Raw genomic sequence first — 13,611 nt, 5'->3', positions numbered from 1 at the left:
GTCTTAGATAGAGTCTTGCTCTCACAATCTATCTTGCACTTTACTGTTTACCTGCACTGCACTCTCTGTGTGGATGTTACACTTTATTCTGCATTACTTGTTTTACCTGTAATGATATGATCTGTATGAACAGTGTGCATGGTATGTTTTTCACTCTACCTCAATACGTGTGACGATAATAAAGCAAAACCAATCTCAGTCCAATTTATGTTACCTCGGGATTGGGATTTACCATTTTGCTCATGTCAGTTTTTTGGAAGAGAGGTGCGTGTCAGAATGAGGAGCGTAAATGTGAGACTCGAATTGTTAAATCTGTCCAGTTTGCCATCACAGATCATTGCACATCACGTTCAGATAGAAACCATGAGGATAAACTGACGGTGTCTGAGGGAAGCATTTAAAGATCGGTTCATTTTGTGTCTGTGTCAAATAAAAAGTTTATTTCCTTCTGAAAAGCTTCTTGGTCCAATGCCCAGATATCAGCCTGTGTGTGTTATTTTATTTACAGCTTCTGTTGGAAGTGTGTGTATATACACGCTGGCTTTACTTAAAAGTCCCCCAGATTCACATGCCTTCTTCAATGCCATGGAGTTTTCCATAATCAGTCCCAGTAGATGCTGATGTTTAGAAGTTAGATCAATCCCACGCACACTGCAAGGAGGCAGTAGCAGCAGAGAGGTAGGTGGAGGACTGAACCTCTCTATACTCTCAGACTTAATAAACAGGTTCCGAAAATTCACCATCCAGGCCAATAGTTACAGCTCCAATCAGCTCTCCTGCTATACTTGGCTCAGGAGGCAGGCACAGGGATTTGGTAAATTCTCAACTAAACTCAGCAAATTGGCTCTTTAAATTAAACTGTTGTGCTTTAAGTCACTTAGAAGTTGCCCTTTGTTATAAGAAATTTTCCATTTGGGGCAATTACAAATGAAACATAACGTAGTCTGTGTTTTTTCCGGTCTCCCCATCGATGAGCAATGAAGGAATGAGTGTATGGTGCATGAATAACAGTGTCAGTCTTTGTTCCAGTGTTCCTCCACGTGCGGGAGAGGCTTGCAGTCACGAGTGGTTCAGTGTATGCACAGAATTACCGGTCGCCACGGCAATGAATGCCCTTCTTTAACCAAACCACCAGCTTACAAGCAATGCCACCAGAAACCCTGCGATGGAAGTGTCGTCATCAACAGAGTCACGCCGTCCAGGCTTGGTGAGCATGTACATCCGTTCCCCACCCCAACAGTGGGCCATAGGTAGTTGTATTAAGCTGAGACCAGTAAACCTGATAAATCATTAGAAGAGAGGAAGTACTAGTCTGATTCAGAGCAAACAGTGGCTGGTCTTTAGCTTAGAAGGAAATACAGTTGCTGATTGACTCTACCGGGATCCATAAAAGATTTAGCACACCCTGCCCAGAGTTATCCCTTGTTTCTCATCCTCCTGATCTCTCCCAGATCAATTTACTTCACCTTTTGATTCAAAGCATAATGGTTCCCTTCCTGATTTACCCTACCTGATTTAACAGCCCCCTCCTGTTTACCCTCCCAAGCACCTCTGTTAACATCTTCCCACCATTATCTCTTGCCAACTTTACATTGCCCATTCATTCTTGCCCCAGCCAAGTTACACCCCACCAAAGTACACTCATGCCACCTGACTTATCCCTGCCTCGTTCACAATTCACTGTATTCTACCCAGTGTATCCATATCAGCATGCTTCCTTGGTCAGATTTACGTGAATTACAGCAATTAATTAATTAATTAATGCAAGATTAGGGCTTTATCGAGGCATCACACTCAAAGGTAGCATTTGACAGTGACGATACAGAATTTTATGTAAACTTATATGCCATGTTTCCTTTGACCGATACATTTCATAAGACCTAGGAGTAGAATTAGGCCAGTTGGCCCATCAAGTCTTCTCTGTCATTCCATCATGGCTGATTTATTACTCCTCTCAACCCACTCTCTTGCCTTCAGCCTGTAAACTTTGACAGCCTGATTAATGAAGAGGCTATCAATCTCCACCTTAAATATGTATACCCAATGACTTGGCCTTCCACCAATAAACTGTCAAGTAATGATATATGAAATGATAATAGGATAGCATAAAGTGCAACAAAATCGCTTTTGTCATCATTTTATTGCTAAAATTACACATCTCCCTTGATATCTTATTACCTTCTTCACTTCTGATTGTTGTTTTGCTGGTTATTTTTTGCCATTAGATTCTCCAGTTGTTCCATTGCTGAATAGATGCATTTAACTTAACCCATTATACACATTCATATGCTGTTTGAATGTTATGGGCTACATTGTAGACTAGTAGGATGTTGTAGAGCTATGATATAGCCTCCTTCTGCCTCATGGGGAGGTTATGTTCCTTTGTTTTCCTGTGGAGGGGGTCTAGGCTGAGGAGGAAGGAAATAAAAGAATTGTGTTCCCATGTTCCTAAGGTAGGATTCCTTCTTTCTCAGCCTTTAAAATCTGGTTGTAGAACTTTATCTATATCGTTGCTACCTATTTACACTATGACCCCAAATGGTCACTGTCCTTGCACCCAGCAATGTTCTGTAGCTGCTCAGACACCCAACACCTGAAACCAGTTGTGCCTACAGTCCCACACGTGGTTGGCTGCCCTCCTAATTAATGAATAACCTTTAACATCAGCTTTCCTAGCCCTGCTCCTCCACATCACTAAATTCCATGGACTTAGATCCGGTTGGATCCCAAAGAGAACCAGCTGCTTTAATCAATATAAAGGAGAAAAGAGCTTGATAAAAAGAAGCAGAAGTAGGTGATTTGGGCTGTCACCCCAATGCTACCCTTCGAAAGATTATTGGCTGATTATTTGTTTTGATTTACCTCTGCACCAATTTTCTGCACTAACTCTTCAAATGTTCTAATACCCAGGGGCCTATCAATCTTGGTTTTAAATATAGACAGCAACAGGACCTCCACAGGCAATTGGCTTGAGAATTCTCAAGATTCAGTGCCCTTTGGGTGACAAATATGTCCCTATCTTAGACATAAATGATTGATGCCTTATTTTGAGATCATGACGTCTGACACTACACACCCCAGTTGGAGAAAACATCAAATAGATTCAAATCAACTCTGTCAAGCTGTAGGAAATATTGTACATTGTAGTGGGGTTATTTTTCACTCTTTTAAACACAAGAATGTTAGGCCATTACCTAACTCCTCCACATAGAACAAATCATAGATTCCAATGTTTTCCCTACTCCTGATGTCAGGATAACTGCTCTGTACTTCTCTATTTTCTTCCTCTCTTCTAAGTAGTGAGACAGCATTGATCATCTTCCAGTTTGGGGAGGTTATTCAAGACTCTGGGCTATTTTGAAGAGGACTACAAATGCACCCACAGTCTCCATTGACGCATGTTTCAAAGCTTAGTATTTTTCTACCATTTTATTACGTCCAACTTGCCTGTTCTCTTCAATTTCTAGTTCTCCAGGAGGTTTTTTTGTGCAAACACCAAGCATTTGGTTAACTGAACCTACATTTCCTTATTCCCCAGTGCAATTTTTTCTCTCAGTCTATAACACATTAACTTTTGTAATTGTGTCTGTGCTGAATATTTACAGGAGCTTTAGTCCTCTTTCCTTAACAATTTCTTGATCTTCTTTTGCTGAAATTTTTAAGTTCCCCAGATATCAGCTTCATTGTTATAAGTTTTCGCTGATCTATTGCCATTTTAAATGTCTCATGATAACCACAGATGGACCGCTTTGCATGTCAGGATTTATTAATCCCTTAAATTCCCTATTACCACCACACTCTGTAGAAGTATTGACGGTTTCCAACAACATTTGCTGCCCTAACTCTAGCCAAACCATTCTGCTTCTTGATTTTCCAAGCCAGATCTTTTCTGTTATTTTTATCCTGTCCTTTAAAATCAGAGCTAATCCTTTTCATTTTGCCTATGTCCTCTGAAAGTTAAATTTCCTGGCATATTTAATTCTCAACCCTAGTCACTTTACCAATCAGCCATCTACACTGGCTATTGGACCAAAGCCATCTTTAATTTGCTACTAGTTCATCCCGCTTCTCACAAATCCACTCAGATAAAGAACCTTCACTTTTGTCTTTTTTGCCATTATTCTCTTCTCTAAATTTTGTGGGGGTGTATTTATATTTTTGTCCTTCCTGATAGACTCTGCTTTACCACCTAACACCATCAACTTGTGCTTCCTCCTTAACTCTCCAAATTGATCCTCACCAGAAGCTTGTCACCAATTATTTCATTTAAAGGTTTATTTATAGCCTCAGTTACTTCATCCTCTAGGGCACTGGTCTCCACACCAGTTGGGAAATGCAAGGATGGAAACTTCTCAAGAACTACTTTCTGGTTTCTTTTCTGCCTGACCTGTAGTTACCTCCTTCTGGCCCTCTTGACGGGCAATTTCTGCAGCTCTGAATCAAAGGTCATGATGAAGTCCTGCTACAAAGTTTCTAGGTAACTTTCCCCCTCTTCAGCTCTGAGCTGAAGATCCTTGAGCTAAAGATGCTTACTTGTGGTAGAATCACAAATACAGTAACAATTCTGATGATCTGTTATCAGACTATTCAGAAATTCCAGTGGTTCACCGCATGGATCTGGCTCACTAGGTAATGTTTGCTGGAATTCCCTTCCATTCACCCAGGCCCTGGCTTCCCTGTGCCTTTTACTCACCAAGACCTTGGTCCGTGTGCTTTGTTTCCACTCACCGGAGTCCCGGTTGCTGCCCTCCTCCTAACCCTCCAGGGGGCTGGTTCCTGCGTTTACTCTGACACAAGGAGTCTCAGATCTGACACCCCCTTTACATCCACCAGGGCCCCAGTTCCCAGCTCATTCTAGCACCCCATAGTCCTGGTTCCAGTGCTCCCTCGAACACACAGGGACCTCTGTTCCCATATTCCATTTCAACTTATCATCCTGTGTAACATATGAAACAAATGGTTTAAAAGAGTGTTGTTGAGGTATTGATAGAATGTGCTGAATTATCAATGTTTCACTGTAATCTCCAGCATAAGACCATAAGATATAGGAACAGAATTAGACTATTCAGCCCATCAAGTCTGCTCCGCCATTCCATCATGGCTGATCCTGGATCCCACTCAACCCCATACACCTGCTTTCTTGCCATATCCTTTGATACCCTGACCGATCAGGAAACATTGCATTTGCCTTCTTTACCACAGACTCCTGTAAAGTAACTTTCTGGGAGTCTTGAACGAAGACTCCTAAGTCCCCCTTCACCTCTGATGTTTGAACATTCTCTCTATTTAGATAATAGTCTGCACTATTGTTCCTTTTACCAAAATGCATTATCACACATTTCCCAACACTGTATTCCATCTGCCACCTTTTTTACCCATTCTTCCAATTTGTCTAAGTCCTGCTGCAATCGCATTGCTTCCTCAGCACTGCCTACCCCTCCGCCTATATCCATATCATCAGCAAATTTGCCACAAAGCCAACAATTCCATTAGCCAAATCATTGACAACCAATGTAAAAAGTAGCAGTCCTAATACTGATCCCTAAGGAACACCACTAGTCACTGGCAGTCAACCGGAAAATGCCCTCTTTATTCCCACTCACTGCCTCCTGCCTGTCAGCCATTCCTCTATTCATGCCAGTGTCTTTCCTGTAATGCCATGCAATCTTACTTAAGCAGTCTCATGTGTGGCACCTTATCAAATGCCTTCTGAAAATCCTAGTAAATGACATCCACTGCCTTTCCTTTGTCCACCCTGCTTGTTACCTCCTTGAAGAACTCTAACAGATTTGTCAGGCAAGATTTCTTTACAGAAATCATACTGGCTCTGACTTATTTTATCATTAGTCTCCAAGTACCCCAAAACCCTGAAGATATAGATATAGATACCCCGAAGTCTTAATAATAGACTCCCAACACTTTCCCAACCACTGAGGTTAGGCTAACTGGCCTATAATTTCCTTTCTTTTGCCTTCCTCCCTTCTTAAAGAGTGGAGTGACATTTCCAATCTTCCAGTCCTCTGAGATCATGCCAGAATCAAATGATTTTTGAAAGATCATGACCAATACATCCATGATCTCTTCAGCAACCTCTCTCAGGACTCTGGGATGTAGTCAATCTGGTCCAGGTGACTTATCCACCTTAGGACCTTTGAGTTCGCCTAGCACTTTTCCTTTGTAATAGCAATGGCACTCACTCCTGCTCACGGACCTCTAGCACACTGCTAGTGTCCTCCACAGTGAAGACTGATGCAAAGTGCCCATTAAGTTCATCTGCCGTTTCTTTATCTCCCATTACGAACTTACCAGTGTCATTTTCCAGTGGTCCAGTATCAATTCTCGCCTCCCTTTTACTCTTTCAATAACTGAACAAAACTTTTGGTACCCTGCTTTATAGTATAGGCTAGTTTGCCCTCATATATCATCTTTTCCCTCATTATAGTTCTATCACGTCATCTGCTTTGACATGTCTGTTTGATCTTTAATTAATTGATATCTAATTAGAGTGACAGAGTCATACAGCATGGAAGCTGGCTCTTCAGCCCAAACTGACCAAGATTCCCATCTGTTAGTCCCTTTTGCCCATAATTGGCCCATATCCCTCAAAACCTTTCGTATCCATGAAGTGTCCAAGTAACTTTTAAACGTTGATAATGTACCTTCTCTGACATCTCATTCCATATACTGACCACCTTCTGTGTGAAGAAGAGACCCCTCAGGTTCTGTTTAAACCTTTCCTCTCTCATAGCCACACCTAATGGTTTTTGATCCCTTTCCCCGGCAAAAAAGGACTGTGTGCATTCATCCGATTTATGCCCCTCATCGTTTGGATATGCAAAATGGGTTTTGCATAAATTTTATGTAATTAATTCAACTATGTTTGTTATAAGAAGTCAGAAATGACTGCTGATGAGAGAGTGAGATGCAGTCCCATGTACCTGAAATGTTTTTAAGCTGTAGGGTAGAAATCTCATGAAGTGTGCAATTGTGTAGCTCTGAGATCCACAGGGGCACAACTGCTGCAGTCTGAAGCCCAGGGCCTAAGCTCATTCTCTTCCAGCAGTGCCGTAAAATTGCAGCTTACTGCTGACTGGAAGTTGTAGGATTTACCAGTGGGCAAAGATAAAATTAGTCAAAGTGAATCGGTACAGAACAGGAATGAGCCCTTTGGCCCACAGTTTTGTGCCAAACTAATTAAGCTAGTGATGCCTAATCCCTTCTGCCTGCACATGGCCCATATTACTCCACTCTCTGCATATTCATGTGTTTAAGAAACTCTTAAACACCTCTGTAGTACCTGCCTTCACCCCACACCTGTCAGTGCAGTTCAGACACGCACCGCCATTTGTACAAAACACTTGCCCATACAGCCTTAAACTTAGTTCCTCTCACCTTAAATGCATGCCTTCTAGTATTAGACATTTCGATCCTGGGGAAAAGATACTGGTTGTCTCTCAGTCTGTGCCATTCCAGAGAATAGGTCCAACTTCTCCTTATAGTACATGACTTCCAGTCCAAGCAGCATCCTAGTAAACTCTCTTCTGCACCCTCCCCAAAGCCTCCACATCCTTCCTGTGTCGGTGCAAACAGAACTTGTGCAACACTCCAGGTGCAGCCTAACCAGTGCTTTATAAAGCTGCAATATAACTTCTTGACTCTTGAACTCAGTGCATAGACTAATAAAAAGTAACATGCCCGACACCTCCTTTCCCACTCTGTCAACTTGCATGGCCACCTTCAGGGATGGTCTTAGACCCCAAATTCTGAATCCATGGAAAAAGTGAAGACTATCTGTGTAGTTTGAGTCTATTCATAACTATAGAAGCTTGCGATGAGACCAATTAAGATGTTGGGAATAATACAAATGAAGTCTTTGAGGCAGTCATTTCCTATGGTGGGGGATCAAGAAGAGTGTGGGGTCTTAGAGTTAGAGCAGAGTTCCTGAAGAATGAGGGGCACACTGAGGGCAGAACAGTGGCACAGTGGGTAGAGCGCTGCCTCTCAGCTCCATCAACCCACATTTGTTTCTGATCTCCAGTACCATCTTTGTGGAGTTTTCATGCTCTCCCTATGACCACAGAGGTTTCCTCCAACATCCAGGCTGGTGAGGGAAGAGTCAGGGAGGTGTCAGGCATGTACGAGAGCAGAGGCCAGGGGAAGTATGAAGGACTGGGACTCATGGGAACACACTGAGAGCCAGCAAAGAATGTATAGATGGAGCCAGGAGTGGAACTCCATTTTCTACCAGCCCATTGATGCTGGAATCTGTTCGGTCCGAGCTTAATGTACTGCTGTTGGGTCAAAGGAGTTGCAGGGTTCGGTGAAGCTGGAGGCTGTAAGTTATTAAGTACTTTCTGTAACACTCTGCCTTCACCTGCCAGCTTCCCTCACGTACAAGTGCCTGGGAGACGACTGGGCAGTGTACTGCAGGCTCATCCGGGAGAAGACCCTGTGTCAGGACCCACGATGGTATCAACGCTGCTGCCACTCCTGCAGAGACTTCTACTCAAACAAGCTGCACCGCGGCCCAGAATCGCACATCTTATTGCAACAGTGAGATAATTTAAGAAGAGTTTTTCTCCGTCTCATCCTGAACAGAATTGGGGGATGCACGGTTTTCAAAACTGGAAGAGAACAGTGCTTAGGAAGCTGCAGACTCCACAGCATCCTTGCCCCCACCTTGTAGATTTGGAGTTTGCTGCACAAGCTGCTGTTACAGTGTTGGAAGCTGAGCCAGTGACCTACCCAAGGAGCCATGTCAGTGGGTTCTGCACCTGTCTATCACTGCAGCATCAGCCACATGGCTTTAACTAGTGAGAGAAATAAGCTTAAACAGTAACTCCTTTTTCACTAATGAGAAATGATGCTTATTGCCTCTTGCTGCATTTTTGTAGAGTTAATATCGTGCACTTGAACTGTCGCCAGCAAATGATAGCGCTGGAAGATTCAGCGCTTCAATGCACCTTCAGGAGGAAATGTGCTCAGAATCTCAATCCACTGTTTGTTTCCCCTCTCATAGTTCTGGAAAATATGAATAACGTATTAAAAAGCCTTGGCATCCAGACTATCGATCAAACCACTTGCTTCAAGAGAATTTGCAGCTTGATAACTTCATTTATAGCGATAAGTATTTACAGTTTGTAGCAAGACAAAGGCAAACTTGAATGATTCTCTTTAACCTTTTCACGACTGTTCTGCTTTAGGCCAGCCCACCCTCCTTGAATTGCAGCACGAGTCCTGTCTGCTGGTTCATGGAGCCCAGAGAAGGACAGGCCACAGCCTCTGTGTGCACAGTTTACACTCTGCTGGTGATTAGAAGCAACTGCCTGTGAATTTCTGACTTCTAGTAGCAATAGGATTCAACGCTGCTTCCTTTTTAGTTCTGTACTGCGGTGGGTGTACTGGGCTGTATGGGCCTATCGGCTTACCATTCTGGTGCCAAATGCTTCCGCTTGCGTTGGAGGCCAGTGCCCTTGGGTGCAAGCTGATGTTCCCCACTGCCACTCACAGGTGTGACCCCTGTAGGACTTCATGGTGAGGAAGAGGAATCAGCACAGCAATGTACCGATGTGTCTGGTCTGAAAACAGCTGTATCTGTACCATAATACCACAAGACCATAAGACATAGGAGCAGAATTAGGCCATTCGGCCTGTTAAGTCTGCTCTACCATTCTATCATGGCTGATTTGTTATTCTTGTCTACTCCATTCTTCTGCCTTCTCCCCATAACCTTTGACCCCCCGTCTAATCAAGAACCCATCAACTTCCGCTTTAAATATGCCCAGTCACTTGGCCTCCCTAGCCATCAGTGGCAATAAATTCCATAGATTCACCACCCTCTAAAGAAATATCTGTTTTAAAGGAATATCCTTCTATTCTGAGACTGTGCCCTCTGGTCCTAGACTCCCTGACTGTTGGACTCTCTCCATACCTACTCTTATCAATATTCAATCAGTTTCAATGAAATTCCCTTCATTCTTCTGAACTCCAGCGAGTACAAGCCCACAGCCATCAAATGCTCCTCGTACGTTATCTACCAATTCCTGTGATTCTGGTACAGATCTCACCCTCTATGTGGGCCAGCACAGCAGGTCACTGACTGGCAGGCACATGTTGCTCCAGAACATCACTGTCTAGGATTCCAAAAACTGGACACCAATACCGCATTGCTGGAATGGTTGTCCCTTAAACTATACTGTATACCAACTGGTCTTATCATGGAGCTCCAAGGGAGTTTGGTCAACAGTAAATTTGGTTATATTTCAGATGTTGGCTTTTAAAGAGCTGCAGTCCAGCACTGAGGTGCTGATATTATGGGCCGGAGCTTTCTCTAATGATTCACAATTGGACAGGGGAGATGTTTAGACCGCATTTCATTTCCTTAGCTTCCTCATCCCTTGGTGGGTGTGAACCAGTACTGTGCTGTACATATCTCATGCCACTGCACAGATCTCTGGCATGGACTGTCGTCTGTTGAATAAATCTGGGTTGTGGACTCTGCAAAATGCTCATGTCTCAGAAGTATCAGTCTAAGTCCTAAGCATAGCCTTTCCCCCCGCTGATTAAAGACTATAAGTTCTTTTGCTCAACAGCTAAAAAAATTATACTTTATACTTTATTAGTGTTGTGCAGTTGAAAAAAATATCAGCTTAACCTAAAGTGGATCAATGCTACGCACATTTCAGATCTTCTCTTACGCTCGTACCTTTATACTGGCACAAAACTCTCCCAAACTGCAGTAACAATAGAGCAAGACATAGAAATTACGTAATCCCTGTGTCATATTTAACCTTGTTGATCTGAAAACCAGTTCTCTTTTAGCCTCATACCAGCCAGCTTTGCTAATACAGTATTCCCTGAAACTGTGCTACTTGGAGATCTAACACCCAAACTGCTTTCCTTGTTCTGACTGAAATACTGAAACCTGTGACTTCCTAAAGCCTGGACCGCTTGCCCATGAAGTCAGGTACTTGCTCAGATTCCCATTGCAGTCACACACTTACACATTGTATAGAGCTACTCTACCCACACGGGTACTCAATACACAGATGAACATACCCTACGTCACTCTCCTCGCAGGCACATACGTTGGCTCACATACGTCCAGACTCGCATACAACATACATACCTACACAGACACATACACACACTCATGCAAACACCAACCCTCACACAACACATACATCGACACTGACACATGCAACATATGCATTTACATGGATCAACACCTTTGCATACACCACAGTTCTACAACTATAAATATTCTCATATACAACCCAAACATACTCAGCTGAAACCTCGACTTCTAGCTGTGGTTTTATATTTGTTTGATTTATTTATGATAAAGAGGGTAAATTTTCCACTTCCACATTCCTGGCACTGACTTCAGTTTATATTGGGAAGGGTTACCATGATCAGCCAATCACAGAAGCTAGCAAACTTCCAGCAAGTGAGCACCTGTCTCTCGGGCTCCTTTGCTTCCCAATCTGTTAAGAATTCACACCTTATGCAACTCTATGAAAACCAGACGTGGATGCCCTCTATATCTCTGGCTCAGCTTAGCCACTGAGTCTACTTCAAATCCGTTAGGTATCAGTGGTGAAAAGGTTATTCTCTTTCTTTGTGTGGCGGAGCTTGCAAGCTGCAACATTATTTGCTGTTTATTTTAATGGTGCTATTTTTTGCAACAATGACTTGTTTTATTTCAGTCTTACACAGTAGGCAATGTATAATTGTACTGTTAAATATTAATTGCACAATTGACTGCCACTATATTCCACATGGTGCTATCTTATTAGAACAATAATCTCTGTCAGAAGGTGTTTGTATTAGCATAATGTGATACTGAGATATATTCATTATGTCTAGCTTTTTATTGCAGAGTGAAATGTTACGTTGGCAGTTTTGCCAACACAGGTACTGTATCAATGACCTACAGTGTATTTATGGATTTCATGAGGCAGAGAATATTGAAAATGCTTGAGAAATTGTAACAAGACTAATGATCTTGGGCAACCTTCCTCCCATTAATGGAAGAATATTTTGCAAAATATTTCATATTAAATTTATTTTCATCAAATGAATAGTTGGGTTGTGTTTTAATTGGCTGAGTGGAACTTCTCTTTTTTCATTATTGTCTGAGGGAGCAATTATAGGAACTGATAAGATTTAAAATAGGCCATGGGCAATATTCTTGAGGCTCCTGGTTGTAAGATGAAAGAAAAATAATGAAATGTGAATCATAGTATTAGTCTCTTTCAATGCAAACATTGTCAGACAGCAGAAGGAAATGCCAGTGATGGAGAGCTTTGGGGGCCAAAGGACCAATCTAATCTGTTCTTCTCACATTTGTTACCCTCACCACATATCAAACCTCAGGTTAATCAAGGTCCAACTTCAGATTGTTCGTGCCCACAGCTAATTTAATCTTCACTTAATGGATCCTCCACCATTGACATACCCCTTGCAATATTGCATTCACAGATTTCTTTATTCCTGTTTAAATATATCTTGTTATTTTTCTTTTCTCAGCAAGATGCAATATCCTTCCACATTCTATATCATCCCAAGAGCAGCATTCATGTGACCTTTAATCTTTTATCCAGTGAATGAATACCCAATGATTGTAATAACAACCACACTCCATCGATCTTCTTATTGAATCTGCTTGCTTGTTTTCGTACAGATACTGTGGAAAGAATTCTAGCTGGCTGCACCACCATCTGTTATGGGGGGGGGAGGGGGCTACTGCACAGAATCTAAATAAGCCGCAGAGAATTGTAAACATAATCTGCTCCACCATGGACACTAGACTCTATTATATCTTCAAGGAACGATCCCTCAAAAAGGTGACGTCCATCATTAAGGACCCCCATCACCCAGGGCATGCCCTCCTTTCATCAGGAAGAAGGTACAGGAGGCAACAGCTTCTCAACGATTCAGGAACAGCTTCTTACCCTCTGCCATCTGATTTCTGAATGGATATTGAACCCATGAACACTATCTTAATACTTTTATTTATTATTTTTATTTTTGCACTACTTATTTAATTTAGCTATTTAATATGTAACACTCTGTAAGGTTTCACAGCTAAGGCTAATGTAATGGCTTCTATGTAATGTTCCATTGTTAAGGTAATGGTTTCTCTGTAGCAGCAATGTTTGGGTTATGACTAGAGATAATGGGACTTTGGAATGCAGGGACTACCCAATGGGAGAAATGTTGTGTGTCTGGGAGTCGGGTTCTCCACGGTTTTTCGTCGGGGTGCAATGGAGGGAGAGGACACGAGTGGAGAGAGTCGGAAGACGACTGGACAGAGTGGACTGAGGAGCGAGGGTCCGAGGGCCGGCTATGCTTGGAGGTCGATGGGAACAAACCAACGAACAGTGAGCTCCAATGATGCGCAATAGACTTTTTCCTTAAAATGGGCTCTTTTTCTTTTTGTTTTCTTTACTGATCCTTTATTCAGATTAAGATTTATAAAGTTCAATCACTTAATTGCATATGGTATACTGTCTGATATTTTGTAACCGGGCAACACATCACGCAGCATCCACACAAATGAGATTTCTCAGTTTGACGGGGCCAGAAGTTGTTTTCCCCTAGACAAAC

The 13,611-nt window shown here is 42.4% G+C and overlaps 1 protein-coding gene across 2 annotated transcripts in view; it reads left to right on the top strand.

Annotated features, from left to right (window-relative positions):
• Nucleotides 1-12,005, top strand: part of adamts17 (ADAM metallopeptidase with thrombospondin type 1 motif, 17) — a 435,095-nt gene extending 423,090 nt beyond the window's left edge. For both annotated transcript variants that reach the window (XM_063065786.1, XM_063065788.1), the window contains 2 exons: nt 1,030-1,207; nt 8,382-12,005. In XM_063065786.1, coding sequence (XP_062921856.1) covers nt 1,030-1,207; nt 8,382-8,557 — 354 coding nt within the window. In that variant the 3' untranslated portion in view covers nt 8,558-12,005. The remainder of the gene's footprint in view (nt 1-1,029; nt 1,208-8,381) is intronic.
• Nucleotides 12,006-13,611: the final 1,606 nt, after the last annotated feature.

Source organism: Mobula hypostoma, chromosome 13 (genome assembly GCF_963921235.1).
Source record: "Mobula hypostoma chromosome 13, sMobHyp1.1, whole genome shotgun sequence".
In the NCBI taxonomy this organism is placed as follows: Eukaryota; Metazoa; Chordata; class Chondrichthyes; order Myliobatiformes; family Myliobatidae; genus Mobula; species Mobula hypostoma.
The sequence above is the reverse complement of the archived record's forward strand: the minus strand, read 5'-3'. Positions and strand labels throughout refer to the sequence as shown.